This window comes from Lagenorhynchus albirostris, chromosome 3, assembly GCF_949774975.1.
Source record: "Lagenorhynchus albirostris chromosome 3, mLagAlb1.1, whole genome shotgun sequence".
Classification (NCBI taxonomy): Eukaryota; Metazoa; Chordata; class Mammalia; order Artiodactyla; family Delphinidae; genus Lagenorhynchus; species Lagenorhynchus albirostris.
In genome coordinates this window covers 52370368-52395871 of record NC_083097.1, presented here as the reverse complement: position 1 = coordinate 52395871, position 25504 = coordinate 52370368, and the positions used below count along the sequence as shown (strand labels likewise).

The 25504-nt window shown below is 35.1% G+C and overlaps 1 protein-coding gene across 8 annotated transcripts in view; it reads right to left on the bottom strand.

The window, feature by feature from the left end:
• Positions 1-25504, bottom strand: part of SREK1 (splicing regulatory glutamic acid and lysine rich protein 1) — a 53350-nt gene that overhangs the window by 25075 nt on the left and 2771 nt on the right. For 3 of the 8 annotated variants that reach the window (XR_009539489.1, XM_060143035.1, XM_060143034.1), the window contains exons 2-7: positions 20288-20421; positions 14455-14570; positions 3927-4091; positions 3604-3782; positions 2283-2413; positions 1295-1409 (exon numbers count right to left, since the gene is read on the bottom strand). Coding sequence is in view for 7 of the 8 variants with exons in the window: in XM_060143035.1 (XP_059999018.1) it covers positions 1295-1409; positions 2283-2413; positions 3604-3782; positions 3927-4091; positions 14455-14570; positions 20288-20421 (840 nt within the window). In the remaining variant the exon portion in view is untranslated. Of the gene's footprint in view, positions 1-1294; positions 1410-2282; positions 2414-3603; positions 3783-3926; positions 4092-14454; positions 14571-14856; positions 16044-16278; positions 17557-20287; positions 20422-25504 lie in introns of those variants that run through there. The other 5 variants (XM_060143038.1, XM_060143037.1, XM_060143036.1 and 2 more) reach the window with 5 other exon arrangements.

The following is a 25504-nucleotide window of genomic DNA, read 5'->3' as shown; positions in this document are numbered from 1 at the left end:
CATAGAGAATAGACTGCTGGTTGCCAAGGGGGAGGGGGATGGGAGAGGGGAGACGTGAGAGTTTGGGATTAGCAGATGCAAACTGGTATGCATAGAATGGATAAACAACAAGGTCCTACTGTATAGCACAGGGAACTACATTCAGTATCCTGTGATAAACCATAATGGAAAAGAATATGAAAAAGAACATATATATATGTATAACTGAGTCACTCTGCTGTACAACATTGTAATTCAAGTATACTTCAATAAAAAATAAATTAAAAAAAAGAAGATCGTATTTTCCTATCTCATTACCTCAATCTCCTTGATTAGCACAGAAAATCAAGACAAAACTGAGCTTGCTGGTGAGGTTCAACATAGGGCATACTGGTTCCTTTTTTCCCTCCCCTCAAATCCTCCTCCTTCTCTAATACTCCCAACAAACATGCACACTCACACGCACACACACTTTTCTCTGCCTCTTCTCTTTAGAGAGTACGCGTATGTATGCACATGTAACATGCAATTAGGATCCACTGCATACATGTTCACATTGCAGTAACAGCCCCCTCCACATCTTAAAGAAGACAATAAAACTTATTTTAGACATGACTCTTAGGTTACTTCCAATCAAGATGGTGTTGCAAGTTTATATCTTGAGATCCCCTTTGCACCAAATACAAAAGATTTTAAAAGAACTTCAAAATGACAAAGCCACGCTCAAAAATAAGATAAACAAAACAGAAATAGAGCTTAAGCACAACAGTTGCAATTAAAGCTGCAAGTTACTCCAATGTTTCAGGTCCCAAAGTGGGTGGAAGAGGCTCTTATCACCAAGAGTACAAAGACTTAAAGTACCCCACTTGACGCACAGTATTGGAGAAGGGTAACTACCTGAAATCAAGATCTGGGGTGGTGCTCTCCAGACCTTGAGGAAAGTGGGGGAAGAAGAAAACAAAAAAGCTGCAACAACTTCAGCAATATTTTCAGCATCAGATGTTCCCTTTATGAAGAATGAAAAATTTCTGCCAGTTCTGTATAGAGACTAGTTTACTCTTAGAAAAATCAGGAATAGAACATCTTAAGATAGAAAACCAACTTCTAAAACTAAAAATTAGTTGAAATTATATATTAATTACCTAAAACTTCATTCTTTAGCATTACAATTAAAGCAATATCTAATGGTAACCATACTCCCTGGTGAACACCAGTGAAATTTCTACACTCTGATACTTGGACAAAAACTCAGAAAATCTTAACCACTGTAAATACAAAACCGAAAAAATTTAAATATGACAGTAGAAATTCTCACCTGTGTTTTGACTGTGATCTTTTCCTTCTAGAACGGGATTTTGAGCTAGACCTGGATTTTGAACGAGTGTGGGAACGAGATCGACCGCCTTTTCTTTCATTGTTCTTTCCAGACTCTGGGAGGAAAAAACCACTTTGCAGTGTAAGCTCAGAACAATTAAAGATCCCAGTTAATAATCAGGCACAAGTGGAATGTACCACATATAGTGCAAGGGGCCTACTCTCTGTACATCCTCCTCCTGTGCAATTATCCTTCAGAAACATCCAAGAAAGTCATTGCATAAACTCGTTGAGTGCAGCCACCCTGCAGCAGTACATATAAACCAGATGATTATAAACAGCTGTTCGTAGTATTTTGTTGCTGCCATAATGTACGATTATAACATGTCTGTAATTCCTATGACAGTGATTTTAAATCCTTTTTCCATTTATTTTCCTAGAATTGAAGCTTAAATTCTAATTTAGAAAATTTGCTCAAATGTAAAAAACCATCTAGACATTTTTAGGTTGGATTTCTAATTTTAGTTAGCAACACAAAAGTTTGAAAGGGTGTTCCTTTACCATGCTAAAACAGACTGTAGTTTTCCTAACTCATGGGCTCTCTTTTCTATTTTTAAAATTAAAACTTTGAAGGAAAAGTGAATCTGCTTAATCATAACATTTAAAATATATTTATTCTTGTCTTTAGCCTCACAATAATATTTACACTTTGCTTTAAGCAAATCAGTTCTGCATACTGATTTTGCTATTAAAATATAAAGAAGTGATTAACTCAAGCTAATGTACCTCAATTCAGTATCATGGAAAAAGATATTTGTGCTAAATAGTTCTTCAACCTTTAACACTAGTTAAGTCACTTACTCTTTCTTGAGTTTCAGTCTTCTTGTTTGTAAAATGAAGGGACTGAACAGATAATTTCTAAAATTCCTTCCAGTTCTAAGATTCTATGATCTTCAACTATGACCTATGTAACAACGCTATGGCCTTACCTGGTTCGATAGCTGCTGAGATAAAGGACTGAGCCTCTCGCACTCGCTTCATTACTTCTTCTAACTCCTTAGCTGCAGCCTGAGGTGTCATCTCAGGGGGTTTTACTATTGCATTGTTGGAGTGATTTATTCTAAATTAAAAATATTAGCATATCACAAATACACACCATATTTTACAAAACATGAAACAACTAATTGTTTATATGATACAGATATTTACAAATCTGAGGACATCTCAAAAGCACATTTAGAATAATATAGCTAAATACAGAATAACCAAAACCAACCTCAAAACCATGATTTATCTCATTCCCATCTGCCATCATCTCTTGCTAACAAAGGCAAAAAGCAAGGGAAAAAAAGAAAAACTGAACCCTAGCTAACTTCTTTAACAACCTAAATAGGCCAGGACAACCGCTTCTCCTCACAGCTTAGAGTTATAATAAATTAAAATGGTGACACCAATATTAAAATGAATCACTTCTAAGATTATAAAATTTTGTTGATAACCTCTGCACTCTGGGAGGATGAAAGGGAACCTATATATCATGTGCACCATTTTAATCCACCCTGGACCATGGCCTCGTCATACAGTTTCAAATATGGGAGGAATCTGATAAAACTCTTCCTTTATGGGTAACAGTGGTTTCTCTGATGCACATAAATGAATTTGGTGTGTCTCCCTTTACCATGGTGAAAACACAGCATTCACTAAGAACAGTTTCTTATCCCTTAATAGCAGACTCCTGATCAAACTGTATAATTAAGGCAATTATCTACAGAATTCAGATAAAATTGGTGCCTCGATAATGTGCATGAAATAGAATTTCTGGTCTTGAGTACCTGAAAGGCTACATCAACTTTTCATTTTGCAAACAAGGACGTGAGCAAACCTTAAAATGTATAATTTAAAACATTTCTGGGTACTTTCTTCCTGAAATTTTGGATTTACCAAAATTCTTATTACTATATTACTGTAAGTTCTACCCATATGTTAAACTGCCCATTAGTCTAGTGTAATAATGCAAAACCAACCTAACTTGTTAAAGCTTATGGAAAAAGACCTACAATCAATATGTACGGTATAAAAATGTTAACTTTAAATTAGACCTTATGAAATAGAAAATAAGATGTCTTCAAATGTAACTTTAATTTAAAGGCTAAAATGGTAAATATCTCATGTGTTTCATTTATACTTAACACAAAGTCTTCCTTTCCACAAATTGCCAATTACTATTAAAAAGAAAAAAAAAACTGCATTACATCAAAACCACAAAATTTTTTCAAAATCATTAAAATTTCTTTGTTTAGTGTTTCTTACTTCAGTGGCCTGTCTCCAAACATAACTCCATTAAAAGCAAGGGCCCTTGGTACAGAATTTTGGTCTGCAAATTCCACAAAAGCAAACCGAGTTGGCTGAGTCTCATCACCTGCCATCCGCACAAACTTCACTTCTCCAACTTGTTTAAAAAATTCAAGTAGCTGATCAGCTGTTGTTGTCTGAAGAAACAAAGTAACACTTTAATAAAGTATATTCTTCTTTAAAAAAATTCAGGTAAATACTACTTTATCAATTGATACGATTTTTAATAAAGGGAAAGGAATAAGAGGTCCCACCACTCAATTTCTTCTTATATTAGTTACCTGGGAATTCAAATTGCCAACATAGACTGTTCTCCTAATTTCATCAATTTTGGAAGGATCCACATTTCCCATAAGTGGTGGCTGTGGTATCTCTCCAAGTGTTGCAATATTGGGGTCTAGTGCTGCTGCTGGTATAGCTCCCAAACTGCTAAGGGAAACACCCAGCTATAAAAAAATTAAAAAAAAAACAGAGCAGATATTTTCTATTAGTGTCAAAAATTACCATTCTCTAATCTTGAAGAATATTGATCAACTCAGTAAGAATGGGAAGAGACTAGGGACTCCTAATTTAAGCCAGGTATATATCTGAATTATTCAGAGTAAGGTCACAGTAGTTTTCAATGTAATTAGAAATACAACATATTTCTTAACTATCTGGGTATTTTAATTACTTCTAAACTTGACACTAAAAACAAACAGTCCATTCTCATTATCTGTAGTACTTATGTCCAATAAAGTTTGCCATGAAGACTGAATTATTAAATACTGAAATCGCTGCTCCTAGGGAAAAAAACACAGGGCTAGGTTCCTATGAGCCTCTGGTCATAACACTTTCATCAAGTGATAAATATATGACCTTGTTTTATGTGTGCTTCTGTTTAAAAATATCTTAGTTAGTATATATTATTGATTCATTAACATTAAACTCATGACCAGCAGCATGATCAACTCATGCCTGAATGAACCTTATCTTACATAAGAATTTTCTCTGTAAGGTACATCACAGGCTTCCAACACTTAGGAACACTAGACAAAACTTTAGCACTATGCTGGGGGCCAATTTAAAGAGCAAAACGACCAACATAAAGCACAAAAATGCAAAAAACATGACACTCGACACACCACACACAAAAAAGTTATTTACACCATTAGAGCTGAAATAAGAAGGCAGAGCGTTGCTCTGTTTGAACTCATCTGGGGATGAACATATCAAGCAACTCAACTTTCTCCTCATTCTATTTGTGTTGATGAATAACCACAAAAGCACCACAAGTACCGATTTTGAGATTTCAAATAAATTTTAGCTAGTATGTGAATTCACAAATACAGAATTCACAAATAATGAGAATCAACTGTACCTCAGGCATTCAACAACACTGTGAATTCCTAATACTTAACAATAATCAAAGCACCTAATTTTTGCTAGGTTATTAACTCAATTCTCAGAACAGCCCTAAGAGATAGATATTACTATTACACCAATTTCACAGATAAAGACAAAGTCTTACAGAAAATAATTTTCCCAAAGATACTCAGCTAACACGTGGTAAAACCAGGGTACCACCATGCACAGACTAAAATTAAAACAGGGACAAAGTTTACCTAAGAAAAGAAACCTAAAATATTAAACCCTTACTTATACTACGGTAGGAAAAAGATAAAAACCTTTGAATGATCTTTCATAACATTACTAAAATCAGTTTTTAGTTCAAGCATTAAGAAACACATTTTTAATGTGAATTTAAACTGAAAAGATAGATCTCAGAATTTGAAAATGAAAAATTTTGCAGAATTCACAAGACTTTTCAAGGAAAAAAAACCCTGCAACTTTCATTTCCACTTTTGCAATTTAAGTCAAATAAGTTAACTGACTATATACTGTTATATTGTTGCAAAGCTACTAAAATTTAACAAATGTTAAGTAATAACACTTCCTAAAGGTGAAAATACTAGTTTATGAAATAAGTATCACTTATGCTTACCATAGCAACCCATGTGTGATCGTTTCAAAACATGTCAAATCAAGTTTTACCCCCGCTTAAAACCCTTTAGAATAAAATTCAAACTTCCTTCTGTGGCCTAAATAGCCCTACATCATCAATGCCCTATCTATCCCTCCAATCTCAAAACACCTACTACCCTGCTGCCCCCACCCCCACCCCGCCACCCTGCCTTCACAACCATTCTGCACCTGGAACACACAAGTTTTTCTCACTTTAGGGTTTCTCACTTGGCATTCCTTCGGCCCTAGAAAGCTCTTCCCCTAGCTTCTGCTGGCTGAATCCTTCAACCGCCAGGTCAATCACCCTCTCCAGGAGGCTTTCCCTCACCTTACGTAGAGCCTCATTTACTCTCTACTACACCACTCTGGTTTTTTTCCTTCATAGTATTTATTACAATCTGTGGTATCTTGCTACTAACAGATCTTATATTTTTTGCTGTCACCATTTCAAGTTACCATAATGTTATAGAAAATACCTTAGTTCAAAACAGGTGAATGGCCTAGCCTCCCTCCACATGTTGCGTCTTATCACACTCCTTTTTCCCCTCCCATGTCTTTGATAGTCTAACATTCACAGATGATTGAGGGTCATACCTTAAATTTTTTTCTACTGTGCAAGAGAATTATTATATACAATTAAGCTAAATCACAAATATGAGTCTTATTATTTGTCAGTTTTGCATGGATTTAAAACAGGCCTTTCCTAGTATGCCCAGCTGTCAATCCCTTTGACCTACAAATTTCTTCACTGGGACATACAATTATAGATCTCTAATGGGCCTTTCCAAATCATCTAATCCAACTCCTTTGTTTCTCAAATTTAAAGATCATTCAGTCCTGTTTTTAGAAACTTTTCCTGTCTCTCTCTCTCTCTTCTTTGCACTGTACCATTCTTTGACACTTGTGTCATTTAACATGGTAATCACCAATCACATATGGCTATTTGAATTTTAATTAAAATTCAGTGCCTCAGTCACACTAGCCACATTCCAAGTGCTCAAGAGCCACATGTTGCTAGTGGCTTCTACACTAGATAGCAGAGATACAGACATCTCCATCATAGCACAAAGTTCTACTGGATGCGGCTGCACTATAACAATACAACTACCCTTCTTTAGATCAGCCTATTTTCTAGCCCTGGTCTAAAGGACCTAAATACTTAAGTTGCCCTTTCAGTGTTTGAGGGGGTAAAGATGACCTGACTCCCGATATAAAACTTTTGCTTTCTGACATAGAAACCTTGGCCTCCCTGGAGATGTGATTTTTAAATAGAAAGAAAACTCATGAAAGGTTTCACTCTTATGAAAGAGTAAAACTTTTCAATGTCTGGAAAACAAATGTTCTAGGCAGAGGATAAATAAGTACAACAGCCCTGAGACAGAAATATGTTTGGCATATCCAAAAATCAACAAAGCCAGTAAGACTGAAATAGAGGGGAGCCAGGAAAACAAGTAGGAAAAAAAAGGTCAGAGAGGTAGCTAGGAGCCAAATGATAAGCCACCTTTCCCGTTTTCTACCTACAATTATTCTTCATGAATTAAGCTTTCTAAAAATACATATCTTGGTCTTCCCTGATGGCGCAATGGTTGAGAGTCCGCCTGCCGATGCAGGGGACGCAGGTTTGTGCCCCGGTCCGGGAGGATCCCACGTGCCGCGGAGCGGCTAGGCCCGTGAGCCATGGCCGCTGAGCCTGCGCGTCCGGAGTCTGTGCTCCGCAACGGGAGAGGCCACAACAGTGATAGGCCTGCGTACCGCAAAAACAAAAAACAAAAAAAACATATCTACAGCTGAATTGAAAGGAATCATTTCCCCTCACGGCAACAAATTAAATAATAAAAACTTTCTCTTCTTGATAAATAAAACCTAAAAAGTTTCAAGATAGCAAGACAATACTTTCTGAGGAGGGGGGAAAAGAGATGATGATCCAGGAATTAATCTTAAAATATACCAAAACATACCCAAAATAAAATTTTTAGAAAGCCCAATTCAAATGATTAGATGTTAAATTAAAAACCATTTACAGATCAGGACCTTCCAGATGGTGGAGGAATAAACCCTGGAGATCACCTTCCTACCCACAAATACATCAAAAATAAATTTACAATGTGGAACAACTCCTACAGAACACCTACCAGACGCTGGCAGAACACCTCACACTTCCCAAAAGACAAGAGACTCCGCACATACCAGGCCATGTGGCTGACAGGGTGCTCTGACCAGGTATCAGGCCTGAGCCTCTGAGATGGGAGCGCCGTGCTCAGGACACTGGACCACTTTCACCTCCCAGCCCTATGCACCATCAATCGGTGAGAGCTCTCCCAGAAATCTCTGTCTCAACGCTAAGACCCAGCTCCACTTAACTACAAGCAAACTCCAGTTCTGGACATCCTATGCAAAACAACTAGCAAGACAGGAACACAACCCCACTCATTAGCAGAGAGGCTGCCTAAAATCAGAAGTTCACAGACACCCCAAAACACACCACCAGATACAGTCCTGCCCACCAGAAAGAAAAGATCCAGCCTCATCCTCCAGAACACAGGCAACACTCCCCTCCACCAGTAAGCCTACACAACCCACTGAACCAACCTTACCCACTGGGGGCAGACACCAAAAACCACAGGAACTACAAACCTGCAGCCTGCAAAAAGGAGACCCAAACACAGTAAGTTAAACAAAATGAGAAGACAGAGAAATACACAGCAGATGAAGGAGCAAGGTAAAAACCCACCAGACCTAACAAATGAAGAGGAAACAGGCAGTCTACCTGAAAAAGAATTCAGAATAATGATAGTAAAGATGATCCAAAATCTTGGAAATAGAATGGAGAAAATACAAGAACATTTAAAAAGAACCTAGAACAAACAAACAAACAATGATGAACAACACAATAAGTGAAATTAAAAATTCTCTAGAAGGAAATAACAGCAGAGTAATTGAGGCAGAAGAATAGATAAGTGGCCTGGAGGATAAATTAGTGGAAATAACTACCGCACAGCAGAATAAAGAAAAAAGAATGAAAAGAATTGAGGACAATCTCAGAGACCTCTGGGACAACATTAAACACACCAACATTCGAATTATAGGGGCCCCAGAAGAAGAAGAGAAAAAGAAAGGGACTGAGAAAATATTTGAAGAGATAATAGTCAAAAACTTCCCTAATATGGGAAAGGAAAGAGTCAATCAAGTCCAGGAAGCACAGAGTCCCATACAGGAAAACCCAAGGAGAAACATGTCAAGACACATATTAATCAAACTATCAAAAATTAAATACAAGGAAAAAATATTAAAAGTAGCAGGGGAAAATCAACAATTCACATACAAAGGAATCCCCATAAGGTTAACAGCTGATCTTTTGGCAAAACTCTGGTAGCCAGAAGGGAGTGGCAGGACATATTTAAAGTGATGAAAGGGAAAAACCTACAACCAAGATTACTCTACCAAGCAAGGATCTCATTCAGATTTAACAGAGAAATTAAAAACCTTACAGACAAGCAAAAGCTAAGAGAATTCAGCACCACCAAACCAGCTTTACAACAAATGCTAAAGGAACTTCTCTAGGCAGGAAACACAAGAGAAGGAAAAGCCCTAAAATAAAAAACCCAAAACAATTAAGAGAATGGTATCAGGAACATACATATTGATAATTACCTTGAATGTAAAATGGCTTAAATACTACAACCAAAAGACACAGACTGGCTGAATGGGTACAAAAACAAGACCCATATATATGCTATCTACAAGAGACCCACTTCAGACCTAGGGACACATACAGACTGAAAGTGAGGGGATAGAAAAACATATATTCCATGCAAATGGAAATCAAAAGAAAGCTGGAGTAGCAATTCTCATATCAGACAAAATAGACTTTAAAATAAAGACTATTAGAAGAGACAAAGAAGGACACTACATAATGATCAAGGGATGAATCCAAAATGATGATATAACTATTGTAAATATTTATGCATCCAACATAGGAGCACCTCAAAACATAAGGCAAATGCTAACAGCCATAAAAGGGGAAATCGACAGTAACACAATCATAGTAGGGGACTTCAACACCCCACTTTCACCAATGGACAGATCATCCAAAATGAAAATAAATAAGGAAACACAAGCTTTAAACGACACATTAAACAAGATGGACTTAATTGATATTTATAGGACACTCCATCCAAAAATAACAGAATACACATTCTTCTCAAGTGCTCATGGAACATTCTCCAGGATAGACCATATCTTGGGTCACAAATCAAGCCTTGGTAAATTTAAGGAAATTGAAATCGTATCAAGCATCTTTTCCGACCACAACGCTATGAAACTAGATATCAATTACAGGAAAAATAAACTGTAAAAACTGCAAACACATGGAGCCTAAACAATACACTACTAAATAACCAAGAGATCACTGAAGAAATTGAAGAGGAAATTTTTAAAAACCTAGAAACAAATGACAATGAAAACACGACAACCCAAAACCTATGGGATGTAGCAAAAGCAGTTCTAAGAGGGAAGTTTATAGCAATACAAGCCTACCTCAAGAAACAAGAACAATCTCAAATAAACAACTTAACCTTACACCTAAGCAATTAGAGAAAGAAGAACAGAAAAAAACCCAAAGTTAGCAGAAGGAAAGAAAGCATAAAGATCAGATCAGAAATAAATGAAAAAGAAATGAAGGAAACAATAGCAAATATCAATAAAACTAAAAGCTGTTTCTTTGAGAAGATAAACAAAATTGATAAACCATTAGCAAGACTCATCAAGAAAAAAAGGGAGAAGACTCAAATCAACAGAATTAGAAATGAAAAAGGAGAAATAACAACTGACACTGCAGAAATACAAAGGATCATGAGAGATTACTACAAGCAGCTATATGCTAATAAAATGGACAACCTGGAAGAAATGGACATATTCTTAGAAAAACACAACCTTCCGAGACTGAACCAGGAAAAAATAGAAAATATGAACAGACCAATCACAAGCACTGAAATTGAAACTGTGATTAAAAATCTTCCAACAAACAAAAGCCCAGGACCAGATGGCTTCACAGGTGAATTCTATCAAATATTTAGAGACACGCCAACACCTATCCTTCTCAAACTCTTCCAAAAATAGGAGAGGGAAGAACACTCCCAAACTCATTCTACGAGGCCACCATGACCCTGATACCAAAACCAGACTAAAATGTCACAAAAAAAGAGAAATACAGGCCAATATCACTGATGAACATAGTTGAAAAAATCCTCAACAAAATACTAGCAAACAGAATCCAACAGCACATTAAAAGGATCATACACCACGATCAAGTGGGGTTTATCCGAGGAATGCAAGGATTCTTCAATATATGCAAATCAATCAATGTGATAAACCATATAAACAAATTGAAGGATAAAAACCATATGATCATCTCAACAGGTGCAGAAAAAGCTTTCAACATAATTCAACACCCAATTAGGATAAAAACTCTCCAGAAAGTAGGCATAGGGGGAACTTACCTCAATATAATAAAGGCCATATATAACAAACCCACAGCCAACATCACTCTCAATGGTGAAAAACTGAAACCATTTCTACTAAGATCAGGAACAAGACACAGTTGCCCACTCTAACCACTATTATTCAACATAATTTTGGAAGTTATAGCCATGGCAATCAGAGAAGAAAACGAAATAAAAGGAATCTAAATTGGAAAAGAAGTAAAACTGTCACTGTTTGCAGATGACATGATACTATATAGAGAATCCTAAAGATGCTACCAGAAAACTACTAGAGCTAATCAATGAATTTGGTAAAGTAGCAGGGTACAAAATTAATGCACAGAAATCTCTTGCATTTCTATACACCAATGATGAAAAATCTGAAAGAGAAATTAAGGAATCACTCCCATTTACCACTGCAACAAAAAGAATAAAATACCTAGGAATAAACCTACCTAACGAGACAAAATACCTGTATGCAGAAAACTATAAGACACTGATGAAAGAAATTAAAGATGATACAAACAGATGGAGAGATATACCATGTTCTTGGATTGGAAGAATCAACATTGTGAAAATGACTATAGTACCCAAAGCAATCTATAGATTCAATGCAATCCCTATCAAACTACCAATGGCATTTTTCACAGAACTAGAACAAAAAATTTCACAATTTGTATGGAAACACAAAAGACCCCGAAAAGCCAAAGCAATCTTGAGAAAGAAAAACAGAGCTGGAGGAATCAAGCTCCCTGACTTCAGGCTATACTACAAAGGTACAGTAATCAAGATAGTATACTACTGGCACAAAAACAGAAATATAGATCAACGGAACAGGACAGAAAGCGCAGAGCTAAACCCACACACATATGGTCACCTTATCTTTCACTGGACAGCTACATGTAAAAGTATGAAATTAGAACACTCCCTAACACCATACACAAAAATAAACTCAAAATGGATTAAACACCTAAATGTAAGGCCAGTCACTATAAAACTCTTAGAGGAAAACATAGGCAGAACATTCTATGACATAAATCACAGCAAGATCACTTTTGACCCACCTCCTAGAGAAATGGAAATAAAAACAAAAATAAACAAACGGGACCTAATGAAACTTAAAAAGTTTTTGCACAGCAAAGGAAACCAAAACAAGACAACAAGACAACCCTCAAAATGGGAGAAAATATTTGCAAACGAAGCCACTGACAAAGGATTAATCTCCAAAATATACAAGCAGCTCATGCAGCTCAATATCAAAAAAACGAACAACCCAATCCAAAAATGGGCAGAAGACCTAAATAGACATTTCTCCAAAGAAGATATACAGATTGCCAACAAACACATGAAAGGATGCTCTACACCACTAATCATTAGAGAAATGCAAATCGAAACTACAATGAGGTATCACCCCACACCAGTTAGAATGGCCATCGTCAAAAAATCTACAAACAATAAATGCTGGAGAGGGTGTGGAGAAAAGGGAACCCTTTTGCACTGTTGGTGGGAATGTAAATTGATACAGCCACTATGGAGAACAGTATGGAGGTTCCTTAAAAAACTAAAAACAGAACTACCATACGACCCAGCAATCCTACTACTGGGCATATACCCTGAGAAAACCATAATTCAAAAAGAGTCATGTACCACAATGTTCACTGCAGCACTATTTACAATAGCCAGGACATGGAAGTAACCTAAGTGTCCATCAACAGATGAATGGATAAAGAAGATGCAGCACATATATACAATGGAATATTACTCAGCCATAAAAAGAAAGAAAATTGAGGGCTTCCCTGGTGGCGCAGTGGTTGAGAGTCCACCTGCCAACGCAGGGGACATGGGTTCATGCCCTGGTCTGGGAAGATCCCACATGCCACGGAGCAGCTAGGCCCGTGAGCCATGGCCGCTGAGCCTGCGCGTCCGGAGCCTGTGCTCCGCAATGGGAGAGGCCTCAACAGTGAGAGGCCCGTACCGCAAAAAAAAAAAAAAAAAAAGCAACAAAATTGAGTTATTTGTAGTGAGGTGGATGGACCTAGAGTCTGTCATACAGAGTGAAGTAAATCAGAAACCGAAAAACAAATACCATATGCTTACACATATATAGGGAATCTAAAAAAAAAAAAAAAAAAAGGTTCTGTAGAACCTAGGGGCAGGACAGAATAAAGCATACGTAGATAATAGAGGACACGGAGAGGGGGAAGGGTAAGCTAGGACGAAGTGAGAGAGTGGCACTGACATATATACACTACCAAATGTAAAACAGACAGCTAGTGGGAAGCAGACGCATAGCACAGGGAGATCAGCTCGGTGCTTTGTGACCACCTAGAGGGGTAGGATAGGGAAGGTGGGAGGGAGACGCGGGAGGGGATATGGGGATATATGTATACGTATAGCTGATTCAGCAGAAACTAACACAACTTTGTTATATGGCAGAAACTAACACATTGTAAAGCAATTATACTCCAATAAAGATATTAAAATAAAATAAAAAATAAAAGGTATTTTCCTCCCATGGATCACAATACAGGTCTCCAGCAGAATAGTGCCATGTGAAAATCCTAAAATTTTGTACTTCCAAGTTTCAAAAAGCACTTTTATAACTTGGATAAACTATAATCATAAAGTTTACTGGTTCACTCCCTAAGAACCCAGTACCAAAAAGTAAAACACAGCTTTCAATTAATGTGAGTTCTGTATTTGTCTTGGATTTATTTTTGAAGAAAAATGACTCTTATTTAAAATAAATGACCAGAATCTTTTATATAAACCAAGAACCCAGTAACAGCAAATCTTTTTTTGACACCACTTGGAAATCACAAATGAGGCATTAAATTACTATTTAATTCTGCTAATGAAAAATATTTTTGCCATGTTTTTACCATGTTACATTTTCTCAGTATCAGACAAATGCTTCTCTGAGATATTTTTCCCATTACCAACGGTGTAAATCATTTCAAATTTTTCAAATGGATTTAGTCCTCCTGAACTGGGAAATATAGTTACCTAGATTCTCCAATTCCCTATGCTATCTAAAATGCTGAATTTCAATAACTGATTTTCTAACGAATACTATATTTCAATTCTCAAATTTAAATGAATCCCCAATTACTTCATAAGCAATTCCAAAAGGCAGTTCAAGTCAGTTACATGGGGAAAATATTACGCAGATATTTCGAATTCTCTCCATTTAAAAACACAAATACTTAAAATAGAAATAGCTTTCTAAGCTCTTAAAAAAAAAAAGAAACTTTCTAAGCTCTTTATTCAACCAATTACACAGTTAAATGATCACTCCCTTTAGAAGAGGGTGTATCATACTTACTGTAGTTAAGGGATTTGGAGTCGGTATGGGAAGCAAGCCTGCACCAGGCATCAGACTTGTCATGGTTGGAGCAGGAGCCAATAGAGAGAGAGCTTTGGCTTCCTCTGGGATTTTACCTGCAGAGGCAAGTTCCAAACATTAAAGAAAGCAGAAACACCACACAAACTTTATACTATGATTTTACAATTACCCTTGCACTTAAAAAATAATAATAATAAATGAATCTATCTATCAGATCCGTATAAAGAAATAAATAAGAACTTAAGTCTTTCCTTTTACCCTGCTCTACTAGGAAAAATAAAAGTGAGCAAAACTTCAAAGACTAACAATCTCATTAATGGAATATTATTTTAAAAATTGAATAATGTAGACAATTATTTAACACTTTGAGCTATGGGTCACCTGTACTGGAAACTTAATGTTCATGAACCAAACGATATCAAGCATGGACGCTTTCCCAGGACGGTGTTTTCGCGGTGATCGAAAGTTGTGTTACACATGACAACCGTTCGTGTTGGCTGCATCACTAATAGCACACAGAACATCAGATACAGAAAAGAAGAACATTTTTTAAAGTTTAATCCCCAGAAATGGCAAATAACCAAATTAGTCAAAAAAAAGAAAAAGAAAAAAACAAATATGTGCGAATTGAAATCTGTTCCTGAGTGTCCCTATCCTGTTAATTGAAACTACCTACTTGTGATGCAAACAATTTTGATAACCTTCCAAAAGATCCCATTTAATTTCAAGTAGACAGAAAAAACCAAAAGCCTACCACATGTAATCAGCTTCAATTGGAAAGGAAGCCTACACCCATTCAGTTAATAAGGCATCTCACCAACAATGACAGAGATGACTAAAAGAATCCAGTTCCAAAGAATATGCCTTGGGAAACTGCTAACATTTTTGAAAATGACTAACAAAAAAAAGTTCCCTAGTCTCAGGAAACTTCTTATATTACTGACTTTTAGAACCAATTTATGTATACTTATCTGAAGAGGGGTGGTTAATGCCTAAATGTCTTGCTTATAAGCGTCCTAAGTGCCTAATAATAACAACAACAATAGCATTAAAATAACCCTAGACACTAAGAAAAAGAAATCCCTACGACTAAAAAAAAGGAAATTTACTCTGAACTAAGTCTATCAATTTGCCACATTTAATTACTGAATTCTAATCAATTAATTTTGATAAGGGCTGGGACTTTCACACATTTTTTCTGGTCCTTTCTCTCAACCTTCCCAAAAAGAAAATTTCTAAAAAGTTGACTACATATAGCAATTTCAGAACTACTCATAATTATGTGGTATTTGGCTACACGTTTCCATTATGAATTCTTCAAAAGTAATTTAAAGTACAAAGTCACGCCAAATTGAAAATAGCATATGGAGTAAATTTTCAAAAAAGCACCATGTGGGGTTTCAGTGGTAAAAATTCGACTTAACACAACCACATGTGCAGGGATAAATCTCTAAAAAAATTATCTGAATATATTTCTAAACATGGATGGAATTCAAGACGAATTTTAAAACTTGCTTTAAGTAGTGGTTACACCTTATTTATAGAAATACAGAAATAACATTTTATTAGCTTTAGCAAATGCCTACTTATTTCTAAGCTTTGCAACATCTAAGGCTATATTACCTTAATTTACTAATTTCTAAAACAAAGTCATTTTATTATTTCAGTAAATTCTGCATAAGCACTGATTTTAACATGCATTAAGATTAAAAGGCAGGAAGGCCTTACTGAAGACATCAAATAACAGTGATTTATTTTGTATTTATTAGTTATTAGCATTAAGACATTTATCTGTATACTCACATATACTATTTACATCACTATCAGACCTGCTTTATCTGTTAAAAATAAGTATTACTTTTTTAATATTTGTAAAACCTGTACACATCTTGATAAGTCAACTGAGGTCCTAAGGTACAAACCCTATGCTTCACTACCCTAATTTATGCACCTAAAAAACAAATAAAGAGTTCCAATCTAGTAATGTCCCCAATTTAATATTACCTGTCCATTAAATAAGCAAAACTATCCACATGAAAGACCACACAAACAAAACGGGTATTCAATACAGGCCAAAAGTTGATTACTTAACATAATAAAGTCATTCAGTGTTGGCTTAAAAATAGTATCAGGAGGTTGTCTGCCTCTCACTGTCTCTCACAGTATAATAAACTATTATAAGTATTAAGTCTAACTAAAAGCACAATATTTTTTACTTTTCTAATTACCATTAAAGATACTTTAAGAAAAAAGTTCCATTGCTTAATTTTCAGGATAAAATTCTACCAAATATACCCTCCAAATACTATCAGAGTGTATAAAAGTATAAAACAAATAAGCATTTAGCATTTTTCCCAAACTGTACTCATCAAAGACAACTGAGAGAAAAAACAATGTCTCTCACTCATCCTAATCTCAGAATCCATTTAGAAACTAGTAATCTCTGAACATTTTTCAACAAAAAAATTCAAGCAAAAAAATACACACACAAGTGTAAGTATTCAACAGTTTCTCAAATATCCATTCCCCACGTAGGCAATTAAAAGTGTTTTCAAATCAAAGAAATGCTATTTTCTATAATAAATATCATAAAAGTGAAGTCTCCTCTTGTCCTCTACCCCCAGAATGTTATAAGAAATTTACTTATTTTCCTTGATGATTTTGTATGCCTACAATTCTAAGGGAGGAGGACGAAAATTAGAAGCTATCAGTTGGTCTTTATGAGAGATGCAGACTTGGGAGAAAACTGCAAAAATGTTACACTGAGATCAAAACGTGTTCCTAAGAATCTCATCAGTGTTTTAGTGTTTTGGGAACAAAATGTACCTGATCAGTTTATAAACACCAATTAAGACTAGCATTGAGCTTCACGAAACCATATCCTAATTTACTGTGAAAATTTCTTTTATGTTAAGGATGAGCTCTACTAATCATCTCCCAATATAATTTGCAATGCAATGTTATGAACCCTTAATGGAATACCATTTACAAAGAACTGGAAAACCAGCTCACAAGTTAAAGTGAAAGAGATTTAACAAAACAAAAACAAAAACAAAAAAAAAGGGACAAAATAAAGAAAAAGAAATGAAATTAAAGTAAAACAATAAAAAACAGAGACAGGGCGTCCATCTTCTGCGGTTCAGACTCCGATCTCATTTCCCCAATGAAGGTTTCACTTGACGGCAGGTTTAGTGGCATGGCAAACAATGCCTAACTCAGGCAAGTGTAACAGGTCTGCCTTGGCCAGTCTAGTCATCTAATAATGCACAAATATCACATAGAGAAAACATACAAAACCAAATTAATAGTCAAAATCCATCTACCAGAAAATGTGGACATAAACTTATGACTGATGATTAGGCTGACACCCTTATTATGTTTGACCTTATCTTTTTCTAAGTGTTAACATTTATAAAAAGAAATCTGAGATGCACGTAACAACAAAAAGAGGTCATATTTGGACGAGTATAATGAAAGTATATTTTATTTTGAAGTGGCATGTTTTATTAACAATAGCTAATGCTTAATATGTACGAAACTATTACACATCAAACATTACTTAAACGGCTTAGGATCTCACAGTACTACTGTCTGCATTAAAAAAAACAGCAAATTGAAAGAAACTGAAAAAAACTTCTTACAATTTTTTTCTATGGTTTTCTCACTTCTTTCATAATGCTGTTTCTATAACATCAAGGAAAGAATACAATCAGTGAAGTAAACAGAAGACTGCTTACAGCACATCTCCTCTTACAGAACTTACTCCACTGGAACTCTTTCCTTTGATTTATTTCAAACTCACTTTGCTATCTTTTTTAACACAACAATACATTATTACTTTGCTTGCAGTGCATAATCAGATCTTTTAACAGCTCACTGTGACATTCTTCAGGTTCTATAAATTCATTTTTATTGTATTTAATGAAAAATGTGTATCTGAATGTTTTTCCAATACAAATTATTTTATAGGTTAGTGTTCTAAAATACTTTAAACTGGAATAAAAATATGCTTGAATTTTCACGTTCAAAAATAGCAAAATTTTGTCTGTTTGTTAATACTAAAAATATTCAAAAGCCATTTTAATAAATGTGCATTTATTTATTTCTATCAAGTAAAACAAACAAACAAAAAGGAACCTCTACATGCCCATAATCTTGAACATTTATGACAAACCATGGTCACTTCTCAATATATGAAAAATTTTATGGGAATATAGCAAGGTTCCAACAGAGCAACACTAACAAAATTTTTCCTTCCAGTTCAATAATAAGCTAAAATCACAGAAGATACTGTGCTGCTGGTGGCATAATTTTTTGATACAATTAACACTCCCATTTAGTAAAACTTCTACCTGATTTATTTTTTCCCATGTAGTTTACGTGGTATGAAATTGGTATGAACTTGGTATACAGAACTAAATCATTACCAGCTCTTTTCTCACCTTGTTCTCCAATTTTGGGGTCATTGTCCCCTTAAAGATTAGTAGATAAAGATAGATTTAGCAAATAATTAACTTTAATTCATTTTTTATTTATTCTACTATATTCGCTATTATTTATTTTATTCTCCCTACCCCTCTCTAACCCCTAGACATGGGAAAAATACTTTCAAATTTATCTGAAAAAATCCAGAATGTCCTATTCTGGGACATCAAAAATATCAGAGTCATACTCACTGTATCTGACTAATGTTTCTGACATCCCAGAACAGGCATTCTGAAATATGCATAAAACCTTGAAAATGCAGCAAACTGTTTATTATACAGTATTTTAATGTGAGCCTGGTTTCTAAAAAAAGTTTTAAAACGTGACATATGAAAGCTCCTTAAATTGTTTCAGGTAAAATTTTTATGTTGTAAAACAGTTACCACCAGCCACCAGTGAAAATATATTTTAAAGACATTTAAATTATAATAACCCAATTCTAAAATCCATGTACACATGTCATAGTCAGTGCTCTGAATAAAAGTTAATTACACACCAGAACTGTCAAATTCAGCACAGCCTAGTATAATGAATGTGAATGGCTCTGCAAATAGAAGTTACTAAAAAAATAGGCATTGATAATAATTAGCTCTTAAAGCAGGTTATGTCATAAAATTTAACGAATTACTATAAGGCCTTTGGCCTTGTTTCCACCTTCAACAACTATTTCCTCGATGGAGGCTTTGGAAAATTGCTTTCCATGATTTTTCTTCAATTAATCACCACCACCACCACCCCTCCCTCCCCCGCAAAAAAAAGCCAGCAAAATTAAAAGTAAATTCTAGTTGCACAGCAAATTACACTGAATGTAAAATAATGGTCTCAGTAACAATTAAGGTAAATTACCTTAAGAAGATACTTTAAAGCTTAAATTATGAATATTGTTCTTAAACATAATTACTACCTAACCCCCATTTGTGTGAAATGTGTACACTGTTTTTATTTATGCAATATCTTTAATAGGTATACACAGGGGCAAATGCTTACTTATTTACACATTTTAAATAATGTCCTCTACCAACTTAATATTTTAATTTCAAAAACCTTTCTTTACAACTTGCAAACTGAATACAGAAAGTCAAAGCAAACCAAAGAAGCCAAGTAATTTATAAATTTTTAAATGTTTAGCTATAAAATCTCAAATATACATAAGTAATAAATTAACCATTTTAATATATTTTATTATTACGTGAAATCCTTTCCACCTCCAAATTTCATTCTTACACACACACACACCATATCTACTTGCCAATTTCTAGGAAAGCCAATGGTAGTAACAGACAGGACAGAGATTAAAATAACTGAAAAAAACATGTGAGATACTAACCTTCTGCACAAGGAACAACTATCAGAGCTCTGTCAATAAAAACCGTGTTAGTTAGATGCTGGGCCACGCCAACACTTGATGGATCACGAAACTTAACATAACATACTTTGGAAGAAAAAGCAAGAGGTGCGTTGCTGCAAGATAAAAAGAAAAACAATTGAACTAATTAACATTTGGTTGGTTTTCATTTAAAATTTCTTACTTATATCTTTACATAATCTTACAATCAAGACAGGAATTTTTGTTGCTAAGGATCAGTAAGACATGAAATAGCAGAACTTAGTCTTTTAATGGTGATTTGCTGCAATGACTGAAGGCACATCTAGGCAGGCCTATAGCCTTATTTGTTAAAAACCTGAAATTTAAATTAATGCCTTCTTAATCTGAGTGAAATGTGAAAACAGCTAACTTAACCCAAGGATGTCCAATCAGTGCATCATCATCAATAGGCAAAATCTCGTTTCATAAAAAAGCCCCAATCCTCAAGACTTCAAATTTTCTAACTACTTCCAACCCTCCCTAATGTGATTCCTGGCATTTAAATCACTAAAAACTTCACAACAGTCTTAGAAACAATCAGATAACCTGGAATTAAAATTAAGGTCTTTTGCATATACTGGCCTACATCAGGCTAGGCAGCATTGTGATTTTCCAGACAAAAACTTCTACAAACAAAATTTTACATATTTCATATGCAAAAGAGCAAAGACTCTTATAAATCCTACTAGATTTAATCTAGGCAGGACTATAGGAAAAAGAAGCCAGACACAGCACAGATGAAAGCAATTTTTCCACAATATGAATCCATCATGTTAGATTCCAAAATACACTATCCTCATAAAGGATCATTTTGTCAACCTGCCCATAATTATGTTCAATTAAAGTCTGTAATTGTCTTTAGCAAATAAAAAAAGACACTAAATATACAGCTAATGTTTAACATAAATGTACAATCCTTTAAAATATTAAGTTTTTCACACTAAAAAAAGATCACTTGAAAAGTACTAAATATGCACTGTGCAGCAACAATAATTTACTTTAGTTTACAAAACAGGTCAAGGAAGTTCACCATAATCCTAGACCTAGTAAATGGCAAAGATGAGATTTAATGTCTAATCATCTAATTCCAAATCTCATGCAACCTTAATTATTCAATTAATCAAGAATTTTAAAGCCACTTTAATGTACTACTTAATTTGTAATCCATAAATATTCATTTTTTTAATTAAAAAATTACATACAGCAACAAATCCAGCTTGCTAACGGCTAAATATACTTATGATATTAACCAAACACTAAGATAATAAAATATATTTGCATTTAGAACTTTAAACTATATACATTATTAACATAACTAATCAGGCTAGCAAAAATAAAAGTAAAACTCTACCTCTTTCTCACCCAACCCAACTCAATTCTTTCCTACCTAAGGCCATCTGATTCAGGCTTCAAGCCAGTCCTCTCCAACAACCTCCCCCTACTCAATATGTAAGTCAAGCTCTTGTACTTGCCATGAGGTAAACAGATCTGCATCCAGACTTAACTCACCTATACATTACCAAGTCACCAATTTAGGCCTCTCCAGAGCTCTAGATTCCCAGACCCAAGTGCCTGCTGGCATACTGCACGGTGATCTGTCAGTCACAGGACCCACCCTTGAACTTATTCTTAAATTCATTACCCTCCTTTTGCACCAATCCTGCCCTTTGTCCTAATTTCATATCTCAGTTAAAGATACTACCACATTATCTAAGTCAGAAATCCGGAAGTCGTTAATGTGACCATCATTAGTACTGTTCACCAAATATTTCCAAATCTCCTTCTGGCTACGTAATAAAATTCTATTTCTTTTTTCCTTGAAGTTAGGTGTGGCCGTGCAATTTGCTTTGGCCAATTAAATGTGAACATAATTGACATGTGTTCCTATTCAGTAGCCTTAAGGGCCACTGCTCTGTTCTTTTTCTCTGCCACAGTGACCAGCAACATCAAAGAGATGGGTGGCTGATATATCAGCTTCATCCCAGAATGAGTGACTACAACAAGTCGAGTCCCCAACCCCACCAGTTTAGTATAAGAAATAATCTTGTTTTTATCAAACTACTGAGATTTGTGGGTTGTTTCCATCCGTGACCCTTCCTTCTTTTTCATCCTGTTGGTCTTTAAATCCTCTGAAGACTGCCTCCCAAATAGTTGTCACATTAATTTCTTTCAACACTCTCAGTATCAATGCCTTCATTCAGGCCCTTATCATTTCTCACCTGGATTACTACAATGGCTCCTAACTAATCACACTGCATCCAATCTCAACTCCTCCTTATTAAAAATCTTCCACAAAAGCTGTTAGAGTAATCTTTCTAAACCCTAAATCTCTTCATGTCATGCAACTGCTTAAATTTCCTCAGACACCCTTCTTTTCTTGCTTCATCATTTAAAAAATCCAGGCATAAAAATACTTGTGGTTCCCAGAACACATCCTGAACCATCTGGGCCATCTTTGAACATGTTGTTTCATTTGGCTATGATGTGCTCTCTTACTGCCTTTTTGAACAGTAATTCCACTTTTCTTCAAGGCTCAAGTTTCGAAGTCTCCTGGAAAGCCATTTTAAAATATCAAAGTGACTAGGTACCCCCTCCTATATGTGCTACCAATACATCCTATATACTTTCAGCACAGTTACCTTATGTGAAACCCTCAACAGATCTTTCAAGCTTTCAGACACAACTGATCAGCTACATGACACAAGGGCTTATTTCACTGGCTAACGCGAAACCTGTAATTTGGGTGGCCTGACCAAATGAACTTGAAAGTCACTTAGAGTAAGGGCTTGGGCCAGATGCCACATGAGTACAGAATACGTCTGAAAAGAAATTGAGCACATACACAGAAACAAACTGAGCTGACAATAAAGCCTGACAGGAAGAGGCAGATAGTCGCCTTGAATGTTGATACCCTTCTGGTTCCCAGTCCCAGCTCCCACGAGGCCTAGTCTTTATTCTTCTACTCAGGGAAATCTCTTTCTTTTAATAATGTCTCTTCTTGAGCTAGATTAGGTAACACTGTTTCTGTCCTTTGCAACCAAAAAAAATCTATGATTACAACTAAAGCCCTAGCGATTTCAACAAGAATACTCTCTTTTAGCACTTGAAGAACCTGACAAGCCACCACTGGAACTGTATTTCCTAAATTGACAGATCCTTTTGTGAAAGGATGGAAACCTAAATCATCACTGTTGAAAACTACAAACATTTCCAAATATCCCTACTTGAAAACCACATCATTTCAAATTTAAAACATCCACAGGAATAAGAAATGTGAGCCTGGTTGGTAAACCACACACTACTTAGAGTTGAGAAGCCCAAAAACTGGTTAAAAGATGCTGATCTGTTCTGAACAGCATTATAGTAAGAGCATGGATCCTAGTGCTATAAGCAATTTTTTTCATCTTCATCTCCAATTACCTTCCTTAAAATAGAGAGTAAAAGCAACACAGTATTTACTTTATAAAAAATGTAAACATATGAGCTTTTCAGGAGAGGCAGTAACACTTTTATTTTGAATATTATAGGCTAAAATAATACAGTGGCAAGCCTAAATATAGATATCTCAGCAAACAAATGTGTATTTACAGATTTATAAATCAGTATATTACCAAATCTTATATTTAGAGCTTCCTCTCTAGTATATCTAGGCTATTAAATAACATTTACTTTTTAAAAAATTAAGTAGGATTATCATTTTCAAATTTAACTCTGACCTACACTCTTAATTTTTAAAAGGGGTTACATATTCCATTTGGTCTAAATGTATGCCTCTAAAGAAAGTAACAGTACTCAAACACAGCACATTTTACTTTACCCCATTTGTTGAATCAAGTTTTCAAGTTTTATTTTATTTCTTTAAATATAAAACCTTCTACAATCACTTTTCAAACAAATCAGAATTTCTCACTGGGAGTTTAATGGAGAAATCACAGAACCAACTTTTTGAGCACCAGTTAAATTTCTTAGACCCTAACTGGTTACCTTATTTTTCACTAAACATGGTGATGGCACTGTACAATCTTTTAAAAAAATCAATGTGGTAATACTATGTCCAATACTTTATTATATTAATATACATCCCTTGAGGATCTACCAAAAAAAGATACAATGCAAAACATGGACAAAGTATATAGCTTTATGTATGGAAATATTAACTGACACAATGTATAACAGGGTTTCTCAGTAGGGCTCCAGTGATTGTCTGGATGCCACAATTCTCCTTTCTGTAAGACTTCCTTATGAATTATTGACACTTACCACTAAATGCCAGAGGCCCTCCAATCACTGTGGACAATCAAAAATACACATTTTTCAAATATTTCTAGCTAAAATTCAATGACAGAATTTCAAACACACATACACACTTGAGACATCAGCCTTTAAATATTACAATAAATAAAACACAACAATATGAAAAATGCTTACCACAGGCTGAGTGAAAAAAGTTTACAGTAACGGTGTATAAATCCTTTGATTACACTATATTAAAATAAATGCATGTAAAAAGGACTGGAGAGAGGTTTTGATAGGGTGGTAGGATCACTGGCAGTGTACCTTTTTCTCTATTTCTCCTGATTTGACTATATTGGTTATATTAATTTTAGCTAGTTGACAGCTTTTACCTTATTAGTACTTTTAAAGACCAGAGAAGTGAAGAAAACCAGCAAGCAAAAAAACAAAAAACAAAAAAACCCCACAAGTGTTGATGTTAGAAATCAGGCCAGGATTACCCTAGGGGTATTATGCACTTGAGGGGGGAGATGAGAACTCCTAGGGCACAGAGAATCCTATCCGGGTGCTGGATGTGTTCACTTTGTGAAAATTCAACAAGCTGTATACACTTATCCCTGCACTTTTCTGCTCCTTATACCTCCATGAAAAGCTTACTGAAAAAACAACAAAGATTTCTTACCATTGTAAAAAGGTTTTCATGACGTATGAGATTCCCTTACTGAGTAAAAAGTTAAAACAGAAATTCTGGATATTTATCATCTGGTAGCACTAATAAGAATTTTTAATATTTACAGTGAATGTTTACACCAATTCTTAATGTTTAAAAAGAAACTGAATCATGGCCTCATGCCAAAAAAAAATTAAATTTAAAAATCTGAATTTTCATATTAGCAACCAAATTCTTAAAATGTTAATGAGAAACTATTCTCACATTCTATTAAA